Source organism: Nematostella vectensis, chromosome 7 (assembly GCF_932526225.1).
Source record: "Nematostella vectensis chromosome 7, jaNemVect1.1, whole genome shotgun sequence".
Taxonomy (NCBI): Eukaryota; Metazoa; Cnidaria; class Anthozoa; order Actiniaria; family Edwardsiidae; genus Nematostella; species Nematostella vectensis.
The window spans coordinates 14,006,860-14,028,079 of NC_064040.1; the positions used below are offsets into that span (position 1 = coordinate 14,006,860).

General features: G+C 40.9%; 1 protein-coding gene across 1 annotated transcript in view; it reads right to left on the reverse strand.

The window, feature by feature from the left end:
• Nucleotides 1-2,735: 2,735 nt before the first annotated feature.
• LOC5507856 (ribosome quality control complex subunit NEMF) overlaps nucleotides 2,736-21,220 on the reverse strand; it is a 41,624-nt gene continuing 23,139 nt past the window's right edge. The window contains exons 18-33 of the mRNA XM_032376606.2: nucleotides 19,958-20,061; nucleotides 19,043-19,221; nucleotides 18,191-18,394; nucleotides 16,472-16,662; nucleotides 15,466-15,574; nucleotides 14,927-14,967; nucleotides 14,539-14,623; nucleotides 14,399-14,470; nucleotides 13,901-13,978; nucleotides 12,158-12,572; nucleotides 11,975-12,003; nucleotides 10,905-10,967; nucleotides 10,430-10,536; nucleotides 10,206-10,249; nucleotides 8,968-9,047; nucleotides 2,736-2,990 (exon numbers count right to left, since the gene is read on the reverse strand). Coding sequence (XP_032232497.2) covers nucleotides 2,913-2,990; nucleotides 8,968-9,047; nucleotides 10,206-10,249; nucleotides 10,430-10,536; nucleotides 10,905-10,967; nucleotides 11,975-12,003; nucleotides 12,158-12,572; nucleotides 13,901-13,978; nucleotides 14,399-14,470; nucleotides 14,539-14,623; nucleotides 14,927-14,967; nucleotides 15,466-15,574; nucleotides 16,472-16,662; nucleotides 18,191-18,394; nucleotides 19,043-19,221; nucleotides 19,958-20,061 — 1,879 coding nt within the window. The 3' untranslated portion in view covers nucleotides 2,736-2,912. The remainder of the gene's footprint in view (nucleotides 2,991-8,967; nucleotides 9,048-10,205; nucleotides 10,250-10,429; nucleotides 10,537-10,904; nucleotides 10,968-11,974; nucleotides 12,004-12,157; nucleotides 12,573-13,900; nucleotides 13,979-14,398; nucleotides 14,471-14,538; nucleotides 14,624-14,926; nucleotides 14,968-15,465; nucleotides 15,575-16,471; nucleotides 16,663-18,190; nucleotides 18,395-19,042; nucleotides 19,222-19,957; nucleotides 20,062-21,220) is intronic.

A 21,220-nucleotide genomic window follows, 5' to 3' on the forward strand; every position in this document is an offset into this window, starting at 1 on the left:
TTTTTGTTATCTCTTTTTCGGTTCATTATTCGCGAAATATGCAGTAAATCTTGTCCTTGTGGGATATCTTATATTGATAATATTTTACTACCACAAAATGTGATATTTCAAAACTTGCGTTAAATTGTTTTATCACAATCTTGGCAATATTTAATTAATTTAACACCGACATCATTTTAACATTGTTAAGTGAGGCTATATACGAAGATGCTTAAACCGCAGATGCAGATAATAATTTCTGTAAGGACCGTACTGTGTACAAAACCTGGATAATGCACCGATAAAGGCTCGTTCTGGTCAAATGTTCTCCTTGAGTCAACATGAGTCAATATTTTTAGGGAAGATTATATAACAATATGTTTTTTATATTTTTAGTAGTTTGCATAACAACAAAAATGCCCACTTTTCAGCGAGGTATGATAGCACGACAGGGGGCGATTGTCAAATTGTTACTATTTGGCGCCGTACAAGAGCTGTAATGTCAAGCCCCGGTCATTAAACTTACTGCAGGAATATCCAAATCACATTCCCTGGCAATCAATATCGAACGAGGCTAATATTGTGTTAAATCCAAATTTTTTATATGAAAAAAAGGCAAGAAAACTGATGCAGCTTGCCAGAGTAACAATTGAAGGCAAGGGAGCACAGCAGAATGTGTTATAAACCACTTTGTTATGCAACACCTCATGTGTGTTTGTTTTGTAAGGGGGGTCATCAGTTGCGCTGTTGGGGCTGTGGGGCCCGCATTATGAAGTGGATGTTTGTCAACAGGGTTTTTGTTCGTTTCATCGGTTACAGACCGCCCGAAGATATCGGAAACGCATAGTGTCGGCACGAGTGCCGACGAAAGATGCTCGAAGTGCATCGCGAAAGGATTCGGGCATTATACGAACAAAGACCCTGTTGACAAACATAATCCACTTTATAATCCGAGCCCTACAGAGATTTATAAATAAGTGATTTGCTCTGCACTCACGTTTTCGATGCAAAATTTTAAATTTTGCGCTATCCATAATCTAACACATCTGCATAAATTATTTTCGCGCTGTGAGGAAAATGCTCGTATTTTAGAGCGCACACAGCTTGGTATAGCATTATTTTACTATAAATAGAAACATTTTAGGTGGACAAGTCTAGAAGTTACCTTTTTAAAAAATAAGATTTAGAATATAAAATTTGAATGTAGCGCTCAGAGCAATTGTCCTGACATGTTGACTCATTGACGGTTGATTGATAACTGATTGTTCTTGATGGGGATGGGAGGAGCTTTCCCTTTTATAGCGGAACCTCGTGTTTAAAATTTATTGTATTTATTTTTTTCCAGGGGGGTGGAAATTCCAGAGGGGTGGGGGGGTCATACCTCCGACCCCTCTCAATGGGGGGGGGGGAGGTATGGATATTTTCTGGAACTACACTTTCCAAAACGTCGTTTTCTTATAGAATTGATCAAAATATCTAACGACATTCGCTGTCAAAAAAATTCTTAGTAAAAACACCGAAATCTCCTAAACATCTCCAAAATGTGTACAGTATTCTATAGAAAAAAAGTAACAGGATAAAGTCATCTTTATAGGCGGAACTTGCCAAGTCGAAGAAGTAAATAATATCAAGATTCGGAACGGCAATAGCGCGACGTATGAACAGGGCCTGAGACAGATCAGCAAAAATTGCATCACAAGAAAATAAATATACTTTTATGTAATTTCTTAGACGCCTGTGTGGCGTCTGCACTTTCCTCCACCCTCACGCCACTCACTCTTTAATTGATTTTAATGGTATATTCTAACTGCATATTGAGGAAAACCGTAAACAACCCCTACCTGTCACCAGACCCCATTACACGATTACTGCATATAGCAGCTCTCGGATTGACACTTGATTCCGGACATTAAAGGATAAGCTCTGCTTGTAAACCTCATCACAAAAATGTCAAATGTAAGGATTTTCTTTTTTACGAGTCTAGAGGCACCGAAGTGGCGTCGATATTTGACACTAAATCGACAACTTTCAGGCACAATGTCAATGAATACATGCGCACTGTATACACCTATTTAAATAAACGTTGTAAGTGCAAATAGCGAATGGCAATTGGCAAATGGCAGTTCTAAGACCAATCACTGCTTATGGGTATAATTATTTGTAAGAATAAAGATTATGAGTAGTATAATCGCAGAAATTATTCACATGTTCCTACAGTCAGTAGAAATTTGACAAGCCCCATGGCATTTTTTTATAGAAAAACTGCCATTTGACAGTCGCCATTTGCCGTTTGCACTGAAAACGTTATTTGAAATAGGTGTATGCATTACACTCACTTTAGCGTAAACACAACGGTCACACCTTTTTCATACAACTTTGCCAGTGCAAATGGTGAGTGGGAAATACTGAATGCCAGTTTTAAGACTGACTGCTTCTTAGTATTGTTTTAATACTAATTTGCAAGAATAAAGTTGTTAAATAAACATTTTCAGTTTAATTGACCACCAAAAAGAATAAAAGAAATCGGAGATACAATCCTTGATAGAATAAAATTAAAATCAAATACATTTAAAAACCGAGAAAAATTGTAAAAAAGAATACCATAAATAACAAAAAGTGAAATTTGGAAATTAAAATTGAAACAAAAATTAATAAATAAAATAAAATTATGTCCTGGCCACAAAAGCCCGAGTAATTCACGTATTTTCAGCGAGTATGATTCTTACCGATGTTGCATTTAATGAAGAAAAGGCAAAAAAAGTAAGATTTCATTTTATTTGGTATTGTTTTGTTCTTATTATAATTATTATTATAAAGAAACTTTGTACAACCACATGTCAGTCCGTCAGTCCATACCTCGCGGTGAGCAAAAGAGCATGTCTTCATCAGACCACGATATCGGTGGATTTGATACCTTAATATTAATTTCTTATTCATTTGCGTTTGATTTTTTGCAAGTTCGGCGCTGAAACCTTGACCTTGCCTGGGATGTACCGGGATAACTCCACATCCTACAAATAGAAGGACAGAATATGACATTATCATAACCTTTCTCCTATTTTCGAGAATTTGGAGCTCTAACAAGATCAGAACATTAAACAATACAAAACATAACAAATAATAAAGCAAAATCAAATAAATGAGACAATAGCGAGCCCACAGGTCTGAAGTACCCCCTTATGATAGCCCCCTGATAAACCTGCTCGCGGGCGTTAGGAAAGCTTTCAATCGATCACGTACATCACGCGGTCTTTAATAACAGAGGATCTGCCTAGACCCAACCTTAAAAGATTATAGACCAGAACGGCTTCTATGTTCCCAAGTTTTGCAAGGAAATTCTTAATTCATTTGAAGAATTTTCTAGAGAAAATCTCGCATTTCTAGTGCGCGGGCATAGAAAACTGCCAAATGACCACTTAATCTTCAGAGATCCCCAGATAAATCCTCTTCCAAAGCCCGAAAGTTACAGGGCAACGCGCATGCCATGGGCCTTTGGAAAAACCTCTTTCATCTGAGGAATTTTCCAGAAAACCCCGAAGCCTACAGAAAACATTGAAGTGACCACTTGATATTAAGAGTTTCTAGAATAAATCTTCTTCCAAACCCAAAAGCCAAGTGACACGTCATTCAGGAAGAACATTACATAATGATTTTATTTATCAAAAGCATTCCGCTCACTACGCAGATATATGCATCAATCACTGATGGTAGCACGTAATGGTACGGGTAAAAAAAACCCCCTGCTTTCAGCCTACTTCTCAAGAGACCCCCAGAGATCTCCGCTCGTACGTCAGCCAAGTGTGCTGAACATGATATATAACACTCGAGGGTGGCAATGCGCATGTGCTGATATTATCTTCGTGACCGGAGCCCCACCGGGTTACTTTAAAGCCGCATTGTCACCAGTTTACTTCCGGTCGATTACGTAACAATCTCCGATGATTTTTAACGGAAAACGCGAAAAATATTTCAAAATATTGAAGGCAGTGTGTTTATTGGAAGTTTCTTTGAGGATGTGATTGATAATTTAGAGCGGATGGCCTGTTTAATATCTCGGATTCTTATAGATTCTTTTGTCTTTTAACGGTTGAGGTTTCCGTCGGCCCTCCGGAAGTAAACTGGTGACAATTCGGCTTTAATTGCATGTATCTGGCATGGCAATCAAAGTTATGTTGGTCGAACTATAAACTATGTAATCATCCATGTAAAATCTAGGAAGTCCCGTTGTCCTTTGGCAAAAAGCTTTATCGTAGCTTTCCCAAATAGGATCTTTTTTGTGCTTAAGATGTAGGCAGAACATTTAGAAAATTGTAAAATTTTGAAGAAATTGCGTTAAACATGTCCTTCCCTATATGTCTTATTACTGATTTTTTAATGGTGAAACAAACAGAAAAATAAAAATAAAAACAATAGATGTTAGTTGTCTTAGATAAGGTTCCTAACATAAACTTCACTTGAAAAGCTGTACTGTGTAAAACAATTGACCCTATAACCAAATTCTTCAAAAAGCATGAGTCATGTTGTGTCAAGTGCATGCTTAGCTAACATTTTCGTCTTGGCCAATCAAATTTCTGCAATTGACAAAGACATTTTGACATGCCAGCGTAGGTTGCCATAAGGTTGCCTAGTTCTTACACGGAGCATATCTTATACAAGAACAAGAATCATGAATCATGGATCTCTTTACTTAGTCGGATACTGTTACTTTCCTTTACGAATGTCTTCTATGCTACCATGAAAAAAAAGCTGCCTTAAAAGAAGGCATTTTAATCACACAGAAAACATATTTAAATCAAAAGGCTCTGTGGGCCATCTCGTGAATGCAAATGTATTTTCCTAGTTATTTTCTTGTGTGCATAAAAGATTTACAGGATACTGAACAAAGCATGAACACATTCAAGATGCTGAGAGTACATGAAAATGTCCTTATAGCTTTTTTCTTTTCGATGTCCTAACACACCAAGAACAGTATAATTAATTATCATTATAAAAAGTAAAATAAATAAAACAGAAAAAAAAATGCGTTCTCATTGGGAATCGAACTTGGGTCGCTGCGGTCGCAGACACGTCCGCACCGCTGGACTAACTTGGCATTACTGAGCAAACTAGACAACTAGTAACTAAAAATAATTTTAATACTATTGGTATGGTACTGATCGAAAATCATTTTCAATTACGTTTCTGTCATACAATGTGTTTTGTGCATGTTAACATTCTAGAAAGGCGCAAAATCGTTATTCGATGAATAAGCGGGGGCCATGTGTTTGTACGAGTTTCAGGGTTGGATCCAGGGTAGTTTACGTGAGTTCCGGAACACACTCAAAGTTTTTCAGACCAAGTTATTTTGAACTTAAATGGCTTTTTTAAAAATACTCCGATCTCCCTAGAAACTATTGGCTTGTCTGTGGAAATCATTCAATCTCCTGTATTTTTGCTTTTTAATTAAATTAAACACGTAAAAAGATGCCTTATCGTCGTTATTATTCTTATGCGACTTCACGGAGCGCCCTGGATCACGAGCTTTGGATTTGAGCTTCGATCACTTTTCGGGAACCTTCGGAAACCCGTCGGATAAGATCGGAAAATATTGTCACCAAATTGCAGGCAAAGGGGGTGGGTGAGGTGTTATTATAGTTAGCACTGGAACACACTCAAAACCTCGCGCGATTGGCTGGAAATTTTTTCATTGTGTTGGAACTCACTCAAAACCATTTTTGATTGGCTAACTCACTTGGAAACCACCGCGGAAACTATCGACAAAAGTATAAAAGGGTCTGTACCTCCCCTAACGGTCTCCTTTCGTTTGCTCTCACTAGAGTCTCAGTACTTGCATCGGAGTTTACGAAGGAATTAGTTAACAAATTGCACTAGTTTTTACTCTTTATGGCTCGTACTCCTGTCTGTCGGAAGGAGGATTGTTCTCCCTACGACATTGGCTTAGTCTTCGACAAGATCGCCAGATATTCGCCTCAGGAAAAGTTGAAATTCATCGAAAATGTATGGAAACCAGGTGAGCTTTTCGATTTCCCAGTGCCAATAGAGAATGGAAAATCTCGCAAGTTTGTTTTTTAAAAACTGGCTAAAGAAATATCCACGGCTATCCTACTCTAAATATTACAATGGAGTGTTTTGCTTAGCTTGTGTTTGTTTCGGAGTTCAGTGTGTTCGAAACGCTAATAAGTTAGACAAATTATTGAAGTCTCCTCTTAAAAATTGGACTTCGGCCGCTTCGCGCTTTACAAAACACGCGCAAGGAAATTGTGAAATTCACAAATTTTTTTATGATTGCTATAGAAGAATTTAAGAAAATGATGCGAACAGAAGCTGTCCCGATAAATCTGCAGTTAAATAACATCGTTCAACAGCAAATTGCTAGAAACTGTGAGATCCTTAGGTCCCTTTAAAAAAAAAAATATTTTCTGTGGGAAAAACAATATCCCACTCAGGGGCTTGAGGGATAGTGACCCCACTAATGCTGCCCTAGCTGGTAATTTCCAGGCACTGCTTGAATTCCGGGTAGATAGTGGTGACCAAATACTAGAGCAGCACCTAGAAAATGCACCAAGAAATGCCACATACATTTCAAAGACCATCCAGAATCAAATGATATCAACTGTTGGTGCTCATATTTTAAATAATTTATCTCAGGAAATGAGAGATAGTAAATATTTTTCTGTAATGGCAGATGAAGCGGCTGATATAGCAAACAAAGAAAATCTTTCTGTTGTGATTAGATTTCTCGACTCAACCAAAAACATCAGAGAAGAATTTATTGGATTTTATATTTGTAAGGACGGAACAACAGGAGAGGCCATCAAAGACCTTATAACTGCAGCTGTAGTAGACTTAGGATTGATGATGGAAGACTGTCGTGGCCAATGTTATGATGGCGCTGGCAATATGGCTGGACGACTTAATGGAGCCTCCTCGTTAATGTTTTAGAATTTTGTAACTATTACAGACAGGACATGCCAAATTATATAGGTTTACAGGCAGAGCTTTTATTATGGGGAGGATTATGGAAGGGGAGGGATAACAGAGGAGAAGTGATTCCAGACACTCTTAAGGCTACACTGGAGGATATTGACAAAGATGCATATGTCAATATTTATTTCATGTTAAAGATCCTGATCACACTTCCAATTTCATCTGCTTCTTGTGAGAGATCCATTTCATCCCTTCGAAATCTCAAAACCTATTTGAGAAGCACAATGACTGAGGACAGATTGAATGAATGGCACTAATGTATACCCACAAAGACATGGATTTAGACCTGGACAGAATAATAGATTTATTTGCTCAATTGCACCCTAGACGAATGAGAATGGCAAACATATTAACTTAAATTTTTGCACCATCTGTTTCTAGAGGGCTTGTGAGTTATGTTCCATCTGGGTCTTACCCTTAAACTGATGGAGAACAGCTACAGAAACTCAAACTGGTGCCTGTATAACTTTCTTAAAAAGTCATTTCTAGATGATTTTTTTATTTAGTGATGATTTCAATTTTTCTATTGACACTGGGATTTCATGTTAAGCTCAAATGGTTTACAAACATTTGAGCTTAACAAATGGGCTCCAGAAGCTGCAGTTTCAAAGGATAAAAAAGGGGAGTATTTTTCAAATTATATATATATTTTATAATCATTTAGTACTTCTCATTTTTATAACTTGATATTAATGTTGGATTTTTCTCAAGAGCTCCAGTTACTGCGGTCCCCAAGGATGAAAAAGGGGAGGTTTTATTCAAATTATATTGTCTATAATTTGTACATATCTTTTGTATATGACATATGATATTAATATTGGATTTTTTTATTATTATCTTGAAAACTCCTGGACCAAGGACCAACCACACGCTTGCCATCTATAAGTACCATTTATCCTTCTCCTGCTCAAAGACAGTTAGTAGGCAGCTATATTGGACATAGACCAGTGGCACCGGTTTGAATACCAGATATTTTTTTGTAGAGCAAGGTGTTCCATGTACCACCTTCAACAAAATAACACTTTTTTTGCCTTTATGATAGCATGTTTTTTTGTTCTTTTTGGGGTAATTAACTTTTCTGAAAATGCAGAAAATGGCATTTATAGAGCTTGAAATTTCAAATTTTCTTGGGGGAGCATGCCCCCAAACACCCCTATTGTTGGTGTTTCGGTGGAAACTACTCACTCAAAAACCTGGATCCACCCCTGGAGTTTTGCTTGATATTTGGTTTAGTTGATTCTATCCTCTTCTATTCTATCCTCTTCTATTTTGTCCTTCGAACAGAGAAGGAACCGTTACCTCATGTTTCTCGGACTTAAAAGTCGCAGTTTTGGCTAGTCGCTCTTTCAGCACAAATTCAAACAAACAACGCGAGAACCCGGAGACGCGAAATCGACAAGTACTAAGACAAAGATGAATGGAAATGTTTGCTAGCATTTTACTTGTTGTGTCTGCAAACTTACAGAATTGTATGAAACCGTAAAAGATCAATTGACTTCAGTGACCAATGTAAGGCACATCACCCCACATGGAAGACTCTGAAAAATCTAGCTTAAAAACACTTTACGGCTATGTTGGAAAACAGCCGTATTGGTCACAGGTCGAGTACATAACCCTTTTTTTAGTACTAAGCTTTCACCGAAGTTGAACACTGAAAGTTTACATATAATCTGAGGATTGCTGTATTGCTAAAGCACAGAAAGACCAAAAAAAGTTTACGGATGATCGATCCGACCATCCGACGGTCGAGTGACAAGAAATACAAGAAATTATTAATGATGCTTGACTCATAATGTGAGAGAATTTAGTATGTTTTTAGTGTGCCATATGCTCTCGTGCATAGTGTCCGGGTTGTGTAGGTTTCTTTTACGCCCTTTGTGTTCTCTGTTCTCACTTATATGATATATTTGTCATAGTCCCCGTTTGTACGTTACTAGTACGCCCGCCTGTGTTCTCTTATAGGAGAGATTATTCAGATTGCCCGGATTTTGCAGGTTTTACCTTGACACTCTTGAGGAGGTCTTTCTCTCGCGGCGAGGTCTCCTTTGATTGGATAAACATGTTGAGGGCCGACATGGCAGCTAAAAAAACATCCAAAAATCAATCAATCTTATCAGAACAACTGATGAGCACACTGGTTTTGAAATGGTTGTAGTATCTTTCGCTTTTGAAAAAAATAGATATATATTATAACCATATAAAAAGACAGAAAAAAAGGAAGAAATATCAAGCAAAAAAAAAACAACAGGAAAATGAAAAAAAAAAAAGAAACAGGTATAAAACAAATAAGAAATGAAGAAGAATATATTTGATTCAGTCAGGGTCAGATAGCTAGTGAGTCCGTGTTTAGCAACAATTCAGTTATTATAATAATAACTTTATAGTCGCAAAAATATGCAAAAGCGACTGTTAAACGAATTTTCTCCAAATTTTAATGGTACTAATAACTTTGGTAGTGTCTAACTCAAAACCTTAAAATGAAGTTGTCTTTACCAATCTTTTCTTATCTGTCAACAGGTATATTAAGTAAAGCTGAATTAATTCCTTAAAATAGTGCAAAAATAAAATGATTCGGATGCAGGGAGATTAACTTATCGTATGAGATCTTTTCCCCCTCTCCTGTGACGGCTCTGATAATTCAGATAAGAGAAATTGAGAAATCGTTCTGAATGATATAGATTATTAAGTCAATTGGTGACATGATTTTGTCAAGACTTCGGAAACACAGCTGGTCCTGTCGCAGATAAAGTCAATATAATCCACAAGAGTTGAATAAATGAATTTGATAATAACGTTCGCGCCTATCCCATTAAAATCATATTCAGATCTATTTATGTAATAGCCACAATAAAAACATAAGCGCAGAAAAAATGAAATAGTGCATATTTTACAGAAAATATCATACTTTGAAATTCTCACACTTTGGACCCGACATTTTTTCGTCAATATTTCTTAAACGACAACTTTTATATAAATTTGGGTTAAAAAGTTGTTTGCTAAAAGCAACGCACACAAACACAAGCACTTGTAATAGCGAAAAAAAAAATAACAAGAACATATGGAACATTCGTATTTTTTTGGGGTAAAAATATAGTTTCACCGCTTCGCTAAGAGCTTCGCGAGGAGAAAAGGGTGGGTGGGGACAGGATATGGCAGTGAAGGGGAACGGAGGAGGGGGGGGGGGGTGGGGAGAGGGATGTTAAGATGAGCTGGTAGCTCCTCAAGAACTTTATACAAACCTTTGCCCTTTTTCGTGGATCCTGGAGTCAGCTTCACTTTATACCTAATAAACGAAAAAAAAAAAAGGTATTCAACAGCCAATATTTTGTGAGCTTCTAGCTGTTTTGGCTATATTGCAGATCCTTAGTTCTGGGGACGGCGCTGTTGGTCGTTATAATCAGGCTAATATACAGTATCAGCACATAGATCGAGACTGGCTTGGTACGTGTAAAGAGGTACATACTTGTAGTTCTGCACGGCTGTGTACGGGGCGCACACGGGGATGGCAAACAACAACATATCGTCCGCCACAGGGATCCCAGTCAGCGCATCGAGAAGAGAGATGTTTTCCTGGAATAATATATATAGATATCGATTAATGATAATCAATATAATAGTTCCAAATGTTTAATGAGATGATTTTTCATTCAATCATTCTATCCAATAAACTGGGTTGATATGGAAACATTAAGGAGAATAGTCAATTTGAACTGCTGGGTAAGTGATGTGTGAGAGTGGACAACGCGGCGAAAAACCACCACAGCTCCGGAACCCTTCTTATACGAGGCAACTGGAAACACAGGACACAGAACAAAGATTTTCAACGACAAAATGATGCACGAATTTGCAATTTACCAGCTAGACGTAGCCAGACAACGCCATTTTAAAAATCACTTAGAAGAACCTGGGAACGGGGTTGACGCATGCGCATAAGGTACCTTAGAGTCCCGGTTCTCCTCGCCGTCTTCGTCATCATCTTCCTCATCATCCAGAACCTTATCCTGGTTAAGAAAAATTTAATATGAGAAGTAGGTCTTAGAAAACAGCGGCATGATGGGAGATGACACGCTGTTTCAGCCAACACGACGAAACGGTTTTAATATCATTGTACGAAAACAGTGAGCTGTTAAAATTTAATCAATAGCCAAGACTTGCTTAGTAGCTAAACAAACAATTGCTGTCTAGCACTGTCCAGACTTGCTTGGTAGCTAAACAAACAATAGCTGTCAAGCACTGTCCAGACTTGCTTGGTAGCGAAACAAACAATAGCTGTCCAGCACTGTCCATACTTGCTTGGTAGCTAAACAAACAATAGCTGTCCAGCACGGTCCAGACTTGCTTGGTAGCTAAACAAACAATAGCTGTCAAGCACTGTCCAGACTTGCTTGGTAGGGAAACAAACAATAGCTGCCCAGCACTGTCCAGACTTGCTTGGTAGCTAAACAAACAATAGCTGTCCAGCACTGTCCAGACTTGCTTGGTAGCTAAACAAACAATAGCTGTCTAGCACGGTCCAGACTTGCTTGGTAGCTAAACAAACAATAGCTGTCCAGCACTGTCCAGACTTGCTTGGTAGGGAAACAAACAATAGTTGTCTAGCACTGTCCAGACTTGCTTGGTAGCGAAACAAACAATAGCTGTCCAGCACTGTCCAAACTTGCTTGGCAGCGAAACAAACAATAGTTGTCTAGCACTGTCCAGACTTGCTTGGTAGCTAAACAAACAATAGTTGTCTAGCACTGTCCAGACTTGCTTGGTAGCGAAACAAACAATAGCTGTCCAGCACTGTCCAAACTTGCTTGGCAGCGAAACAAACAATAGTTGTCTAGCACTGTCCAGACTTGCTTGGTAGCTAAACAAACAATAGCTGTCCAGCACTTTGGAAGGGGAATTAGGCGCTTGAACCAGCGTTGTTGTGAGTGTTTTTAATATTATTGGACCAACGTTGCAAAAGGTTCGGATTTTACATAGCAAACAAATATCGATAAGAAAATAACAGATTGATTACCTTTTGTCTTGGCACTGCTGAGGATCCGTCTAAAACGTAGAAAGACAAATAGAACAAACATTGAGATAACAATAAATAATGCCTGTTTTGTTTCACGCATTTCAGTGTACACAAAATAATTTTAGAGTAAAAACAAGCCTGTTAAACATGGGAGTACAGGCAAATACGGTATATCTCCTTTACCTTTCTGGTCTGGTTGATCATTTGCTCTCTCCTCGGGTCTCCCGCAGTCCCTAGTCCAGGCCTCTCTCGATTGAGCTGTCCTCAGGGGCCCCGGCTCCTCTTGCTCGAGGCCTTCTGGCGGCGCACCTGCACCATCAATCACATCAGCGGCATTCCCAGCCTCTTTCCCATTTGTTGTTTCACCAATTGTTCTGATAGGCTCAGAGTTTGTCACGCGACCAGTGTTATTGTTTGAAGGCTCGTTCTCCTTGTCAAGCTGAGGCGGTGCTTCCTCAGACGCCGTGGCCTGCTCCCATGGTAACGGTGCCACATGTTGTTGCTTAAATGTTTGTTTGGCTTTGCCCTGTATGGCTCCTTTATTTACCTTTTTAGCTTTGCGCTTGTCTGCTTTGCTTTCCTTGGCGGGACCGGCAGACTAATGGAGAGAAAGCCATGACAGGTCACTCTTAAGCAAGAAAGCTTAAAGTCGAAATTAAAGTTAAAATCAAGTTATGTCCAAGAGACTGCCTGTAAGGTGAATGCCAAAATAGGTCGTAACTAAGCATCGACCTTTTGACCTAGACTTTCTCAAAGCCCGTTGGTTGTTTTTTTTTTAATTTGCTTTTGCTCTCGGCGCGCCCATTTTTGTTTGCTTCAAAAATACCAATTATTCTGCGCGCTCTTATTAGGGAAAATCAAAGAGGCGGCTTGAGGCAAGTCTACTTTGGACCACTGACTTCCCATCGACATTAACCACGCAAGAGAAATCGAAAAGCCACATCCCATGGATGCAGCAAGGTCGAAATAGCAGCTGTCGATATAGGGCACCCCCTGGCTTGTTGACCTGGTTGAAGCCCCCTCTGGCTTGTTGAACTGGTTCAGCCCCCCCTGGCATGTTGACCTGGAGCCGGTTCCTGAAAAGCCAATTAGCGCTAGCCCAGGTTTAAATTTGCCCTAACCCACGATTAAATTTCTTAGTTAGTTCTGTTCCCGAAACGCTGGTTAGCGCTAACTCTGGGTTACTTTGGAGGTAAACACAGTAACGCAGGCCTTCCAAATGAAGTTGGCGACAAAAAAAGCCGTTACACAAAAACGATGTAGATATCAAATGTCCTAATATTTTGCTTTGTTATGCGACCTTCCTTGCGATGCTGACTCGAAAATTGTGTTGGGACAGACAGAAAGTTACATGAAATTTATACTTGAAATTAATCTGTCTCGCTAGTGTCACGCACCAACTCTCCTGCAAATGGAGTTTTTGTCAAAGAAATGGAGGTAAATACAGGCGATTTAGAGGTGTTTTGGGGCTTCTCTGCGAAAAATAATACCACCAAAAGTAAATTTCAGTTGCTCTCTATTGATCTACTGGGTATCTTTTGTGAATTTTCCTCGTCAAACCACTTTTTCACTCGCTTACAGCCAAATTCGTTGTTGCGCGACCTCGGCGAATCCAAAATCCTTGTCTCGTTTGGGAATAGCGCGTAGTCAGACACAAGCTTTGGGGGCGGTTTGTCTGGTTTTGATAGTCGATCTTTGATCGACTACACGCTATCCCCAAACGAAAAAAGGAATTTTGGATTCTGTCAGGTCGCGCAACAACGAATTTGGCTATAATCGAGGGTTAGTAAATCAGGGAATAACTTGGCTTTCGGGAACTGTGAGTTACCCGTAGGTTAGCTTACCTACGATTGGCGAATTTTGACCAGGGATTAGGCGCTTAACGGCCTTTCAGGAACCGGCTCCTGGAGATAAATGACTACTTACCGCTAGAATTTCCATCCTGAGCCGCCTCTCTTCCTCATCCTGGTCAGCGTATTTCTCCTTCATCTTCTTTAGCTTAGCCTATCGGACATTTTGAGGTAGATGTTAAACAACAACGTTAAAGGATGACGATCAGCCACGCATTTCGTATTGTTTACATTTGAAATTATAAGGGCTTTTTGCAAGAAAAAATAAAATTAGTCATCCTCAAATGAAGCTCGATTAAAAATATCAGAGCTACTCGCTTGAAAAAGCCGATAGTAATAGATGTATTGTGTGATCTAAAGCGGGAGTGTAAAAGGGCGGCGTGATTGGCCTTCTTCAAGTATCAAACATGATATAAATAAAATCTGTCGAACACCTTTCCCGTAAGCAGGCAATCATCCAATTCTTGGTATCTGCTTATGGAAAACATAATCACCAGGGGACAATTCTACTGACAACACCTTCTATCATCCCCAACGGTGCGATGTGCTTACAAGAGAGTTGAAAACCGGTCACCTTTTTTCCTTTCTTTATCTGTTGCTGTTGTTGCTGCTGCTGCTGCTGGCTTGTTTGCAAATTCCCCTTTTTCTGAGAATGTTAAGACACACAATGTTAAACAAAAACACAAAAAGCCCTTCAGTTGGTGTGGTCCTTACCCCTTGATCGCTTCCGTGATCTTTCCTTGTTTCCCTCTTGTCCGCATCCCGATTTTTCAGCATCTCTCCCTCATCTTTCTCACTCCTGACAAGTTGAGCAAAGTGTCAGCACTCTAAAAGATATATTTGAGGTGGAACTTTATCGAGTAACTATGAGATTCGAATGATGCTGATGACGATATTAATAATTTTAAGCCATATATCGAAGACATTCGAAAAATGAGCTCGTAAACCTCCAGGGCCGGGTTCCTAGAAAGCAGGTTAATGCTAACCCAGGGATGAATTCCTTTTTTATCCAATCAAATTTCAAGATAGCCGTATTTATCCCTTGGTCAGCTCTAACCTGCTTTCTAGGAACCTGGTTTCAATTTTAAGGTTTGTGACTCGCCTTTTCTGTTTCGCCTTCCGTTGCTTCGCCAATTGCTCCGCCTACAGACCAAACAAAACGACAGATTTTGTTTTCAGAATTACACAAATGCACGATTGGGATCTTTCTCTCAGCAATAGAGCAATTGCTGTTTCTATAATAATCAGAATTGCCTTTTTCTTGAATTCTGTCCGAGCTCTTCCCAGGGCCTATGTGTTCTTTTCTTTGTATTATTCCCCTCCCCCTTTCATGCTGATTTAGACAGCACAATTTAGTCGTATGCGACCTGCCTACGACATGTCTTGCCCTGAAATACATAATACGACTTTCGTAGTCGAGCATCGTAGCGGAGTCGTAGAGGTGTCGCATACAACTAAATCGTGATGACTAAATCAGCCTTTAGCTGATGTGCCATTCACTGTAAAAGGTTTATGCTTTGTTCTGCCAGTTTATGCGACCACCTCGATAAATAGCTAGGGCTTCGCCTTTGCTTTTTTGTAGGGGAGAATATTTTGTCCCCATTATATAGGGAGGGGCGAGAGGTGCCGGCGAATGATGACCTTTTCCTTGTTCTCCCTGAGATCGACCACGTGATCACCCCCTAGGAAGATCTTGCTGTCGTCATTATCCGTATGGCTGCTCCTGCGCATGCGCCGCTGAAGCTCAACTCTGTAGAAATACAAACAGACTTTGACAAACTTCCCCTCTCTTTATAGATTATTGCAGCGTTGACGACATCAATATTTGGCAATAGGGACTTTAGGATGCGACAACGGCGACGGCTAAATTCAATTTAGTTTCTATGAATTATCTAGACGTTATACTTAGGAACGAACAGTAATTAACCGAAAAATTCATTTCTACAATAGCGAACAGGGAAAGGTGAGTTTATACCCTAGCTGCTCCCGTATTCTGTAGACCGTAAAACTTTGAGTTTCACGTCGTGGTTTTGAGGAGAATGGCTTGAGATCTATCAGACAGAACGTGCAGCTCTTGGATTCCCAAACCAATTAAATTGTTTTCTACTACGCCGTTTTCGTTGCCGTATTCGTATATTGATGTCGCTAATGGTAAGGACGCAGAGATCGAGTCTTTACCAGACTTTAGAGCTTAAAACAATCTAAAAAAAACCCTGAAACCTCATAGCTTAGACACAGATGGCCTGATTCACAGAAAAACAGTGAAACAAGGGCTTGCACTTGTCGTGGTAGAAATGTATAGGGTGCATTTTCACAATTATGTAATGGATACAATTGATTTCTTTTCTCCTCACTGTACTCATTGCCTCTGCTTTAGCCCCGTGCTAACAACGCCAACATCAACCAGCACTGCTGGCACCGCTACACTCGGTTGAGCATTAAGAATAATGGAGATTTTCGTGTTCCTCCCAACAGCGCCAGTATTTACTTGCCGCTGACCACCTCACTCGCCGCTGACCACACTTACTTGCCGCTGACCACACTTACTTGCCGCTGACCACACTCACTTGCCGCTGACCACACTCACTTGTCGCTGACCACACTTACTTGCCGCTGACCACACTCACTTGCAGCTGACCACACTTACTTGCCGCTGACCACCTTAAGGTCAATACTGGTGTCCGGAAACAGACTTCCGGCATCATCCTCCACCACTCCACCATTGACTTCATTCACTGCATCTGTGACGTCATCCTTTGAGCTACTGACGTCACTTGTCCCGTCCTCGACATCGCTACCGTCGTCAGCAAGAGCGAGATCGTCGTCAACTTCGGTATCCTGGGTACAATATGTCAGATGTTAACGCGAATTCGCAGAAGGTCTAACCGGGGGATTTCATGATATAGATGGATAGATAGCGGCAGTTTGGTGATTTATATATGTGCAGAAAAGCGATATGTGAGAGAGTCTGCTCGGTCTTTAGAGCTTTCTTCAGCTTTATTTCGTGCAAGAATTCTGGTTCCGCATCTTTTGAAGAATCCAAATCTAAGGGCAAAAGAACAAAGTAACTACTTGATTTAGCGTGTTTAGCCTGACTCTATACAACCGTATTCCAAGTCAATGGGTCAAGGCTGCTTCTGCTACATAATTTGGAAAAATTACTATCCCCTTAACATTCTATGCTTTAGATATATAACTGAGTCGTCTTTTTGTTACAGTTTTGTTACAATGTTTTTTTGATAAATTCCACAGTTATTGAAGAAGATTTTGTCTGCTCCTGAAATCTGTACTCTCGTTTCGTCTTGCCCTGTTCACTCACCGCGATAGAGTCAGCCATAGACTCCGTGTCCTTCATCCCCTGTACTCTTCTCTCGTGTAGCCCTATCTAATGTAACTCACCGCGGTAGAATCAGCCATGGACTCCGTGTCCTCCATCTCCCATACTCTCCTCTCGTCTCGCCCTATCTAATGTTCACTCACCGCTGTAGATTCAGCCACATAATCTGTGTCCTCCATCTCCCATACTCTCCCCTCGTCTTGCCCTATTTAATGTTCACTCGCCGCTGTAGATTCGGCCACATAATCTGTGTCCTCCATCTCCCATACTCTCCTCTCGTCTCGCCCTATCTAATGTTAACTCACCACAGCAGAGTCAGCCATAGACTCCGTGTCCTCCATCCCCTGTACTCTTCTCTCGTGTAGCCCTATCTAATGTAACTCACCGCGGTAGAATCAGCCATTGACCTCAGTGTCCTCCATCTCCCATACTCTCCCCTCGTCTTGCCCTATTTAATGTTCACTCACCGCGGTAGAATCAGTCATGGACTCCGTGTCCTTCATCCCCTATACTCTCCTCTCGTCTCGCCCTATCTAATATTCATTCACCGCGGTAAAATCAGCCATAGACTCCGTGTCCTTCATCCCCTATACTCTCCTCTCGTCTCGCCCTATCTAATATTCATTCACCGCGGTAAAATCAGCCATAGACTCCGTGTCCTCTATCTCCCATACTCTCCTCTCGTCTTGCCCTATCTAATGTTCACTCACCGCTTTAGATTCAGCCACATAATCTGTGTCCTCCATCTCCCATACTCTCCTCTCGTCTCGCCCTATTTAATGTTCACTCACCGCGGTAGAATCAGTCACGGACTCCGTGTCCTCCATCCCCTATACTCTCCTCTCGTCTCGCCCTATCTAATGTTCACTCACCGCGGTAGAATCAGTCATGGACTCCGTGTCCTCCATCCCCTATACTCTCCTCTCGTCTCGCCCTATCTAATGTTCACTCACCGCGGTAGAATCAGTCATGGACTCCGTGTCCTCCATTCCCTACACTCTCGTCTAGCCCTATCTAATGTTAACTCACCGCGGTAGAGTCAGCCATGGACTCCGTGTCCTCCATCCCCCGTACTCTCCTCTCGTCCCGGTGCTTTTCCACACACGAGTCGTCCACTCGGAACAGGAAGCTAAAGCCCATGATGAGATGACAAGGTGGCAAAAAATTCTTCTTCCCCCTTATCATGAAGCTCCCTGTGGTGAGGTACTCTCCCGTGGGCGCAGTTTTTGATACCTAGTGGGTGAGGAGATAAAGATTCAAATGCGATTGTAAAAAAAGCTTGAGACTGATGACTGCAATTGATAACTGTGATTGATAACTGTGATTGATAGCTGTGGTTGATAGCTGTGGTTGATAACTGTGATTGATAACTGCAGCTGTCAATAACTGCGGTTGATAGCTGTGATTGATAACTGCAGCTTCCAATAACTGCGATTGATAACTGTGATTGATAGCTGTAGCTTCAGACAACTGTGATTGATAACTAAGACTACTACTTTCAAAAATCTGTAAATCTCCCCGACAATTTCCAATACCTCAAATTTTTTTTTCTGGCTTCCGTTATAGAAAATCCTTAAATCATTTTCATAGGTCAGCACTGGAACGGTTTACAATATCGCCTCTTCCTCGCAATGCGATGACCAATCAAAAGCACCAATTGCAATTCCGTTGGTTTAATGACGTAAGTCAGAAATTGGCTGGAGGGGTGGGAAATTTTTGTCGAGTGTTTACACAATATTTAAAATCGCAGTAATTAGATACGTTTGCCTTTATGAAGCTCAATTTGTGCCAAGGGAATGAACCTTGGTGATATATCATACTTATTTTTTGACGTCCTAAAAGCGTGCCAAGTCACTCAAATATGTGACCTTGTAATCGTACCTGATTATGGTAGACCCACCACGCGGACGTGACGATCTTGCTGTCCCACGCTGCGCTGTTACACACCGCCATAGTACCTGCCTCCAGCAGGGTCTTGGGGGGAATGGGGAGACCTTCAGGCTTGTTCTTCACTATGACACTACTGGCACCATGGAGATCAGCGTGGACATAAACATCACCTACAAGAATACCACCAATAACATCAGAAACATCACCCAAAACATCCCCCACACATCACCAAAACAGAATCAACAACATTTACTTCATTACCTACAACAGCAACAACAACACTTACAATACACTTACATCAACAAAATAAAAAATATCAGGAAAACAACATCGCCGACACCACCAAAAACATCATCAACATTCACAACATCGTCTACAACCGAATCATCAACATCTACAGCCACATCAAAACATCATCAATATAAAAAAACCTACATCATCAATATCAAAACCTTTGTCAATAACAAAATCGCTTTACCTTTACCTAATAAACTCGTTACATGTTGCGCTACTTGGTTAAAAGTGATGTAACACTTTGATTTGCCCGGGTGAAAATGGCATAATAGGTTACCTGGCGTTACAAATTGCGTTACCTAGCCGAGAATAGCGTTATATGTTGTGTTATCTGGATGAGAATGAGGTAATACGTTGTTTTTCCTGGCTGAAGATAGCGTTGCATGTCGCGTTACCTGGTCGAAGATGGCGTTACATTAGCGTTACCTGGCTGAAGATGTTGTTACATTAGCGTACTTGGCTGAAGATGTTGTTACATTAGCGTTACCTGGCTGGAGATGGCGTTACATTAGCGTTGCCAGCTGAAGATGGTGTTACATGTAGCGTTACCTGGCTAAAGATGGCGTTACATTAGCGTTGCCTGGCTGAAGATGGTGTTACATGTAGCGTTACCTGGCTGAAGATGGCGTTTTACGACTAGTTCGTTCTGCTGTTGATCCCGACCACCGATCACTACGTAGTTCTCAGAGCTGATAAACCACAGGAACTTCTCGAACCTAAAGAAGCAATGACCGTCAAACCATGCAGACAAAAGCAGGGTGATCATAGCACAATGCACGACTTTATCTACAATTTCGGTGAGCGAGACGCGCGCTTCCGTGGCCACCGATACAAAAATTTTCCCATGCGACGCGCGCTACCTTGGCCTAAAATACTTAACAATTATTCGCCGAAGGCGAAGTGAATAGCGGTGGATAGTGACTGTGGATAGGGACTATCCACCGCTTTCGCTGAGCCTGAAAAGAATAATTGTTTTAGTATATACTTGGCGGGGACTCAACAAATTTTGCTGTAATTATTTCGGCGGGAAATTGTCAAAACACAGGGAGTTTGAAGCCGATTTTCCGTAAAGGACAATAAATCTAAATCAATTTTAGCAAAAATGCCGTTTTAATGTGAAGCTCGATAATTTCGCGTGCTGAAAGCAATTTTTTTTTATTGTAATTTTACAAATCGAGACATTCCGAGTTTTAGCGGTTAGTGTTGTAGTGCGACGCACGCTACCGTGACCACCAAACAAAGTGTTACAGCATGACGCGCGCTACCGTGGCCACCAATACAAAGTGTTACAGCATGACGCGCGCTACCGTGGCCACCAAACAAAGTGTTACAGCATGACGCGCGCTACCGTGGCCACCAAACAAAGTGTTACAGCATGACGCGCGCTACCGTGGCCACCAATACAAAGTGTTACAGCATGACGCGTGCTACCGTGGCCACCAATACAAAGTGTTACAGTATGACACGCGCTACCGTGGCCACCAAACAAAGTGTTACAGTATGACGCGAGCTACTGTGGCCACCAAACAAAGTGTTACAGTATGACGCGAGCTACCGTGGCCACCAAACAAAGTGTTACAGTATGACGCGAGCTACCGTGGCCACCAAACAAAGTGTTACAGTATGACGCGAGCTACCGTGGCCACCAAACAAAGTGTTACAGTATGACGCGAGCTACCGTGGCCACCAAACAAAGTGTTACAGTATGACGCGAGCTACCGTGGCCACCAAACAAAGTGTTACAGTATGACGCGAGCTACCGTGGCCACCAAACAAAGTGTTACAGTATGACGCGAGCTACCGTGGCTACCAAACAAAGTGTTACAGTATGACGCGAGCTACCGTGGCCACCAAACAAAGTGTTACAGTATGATG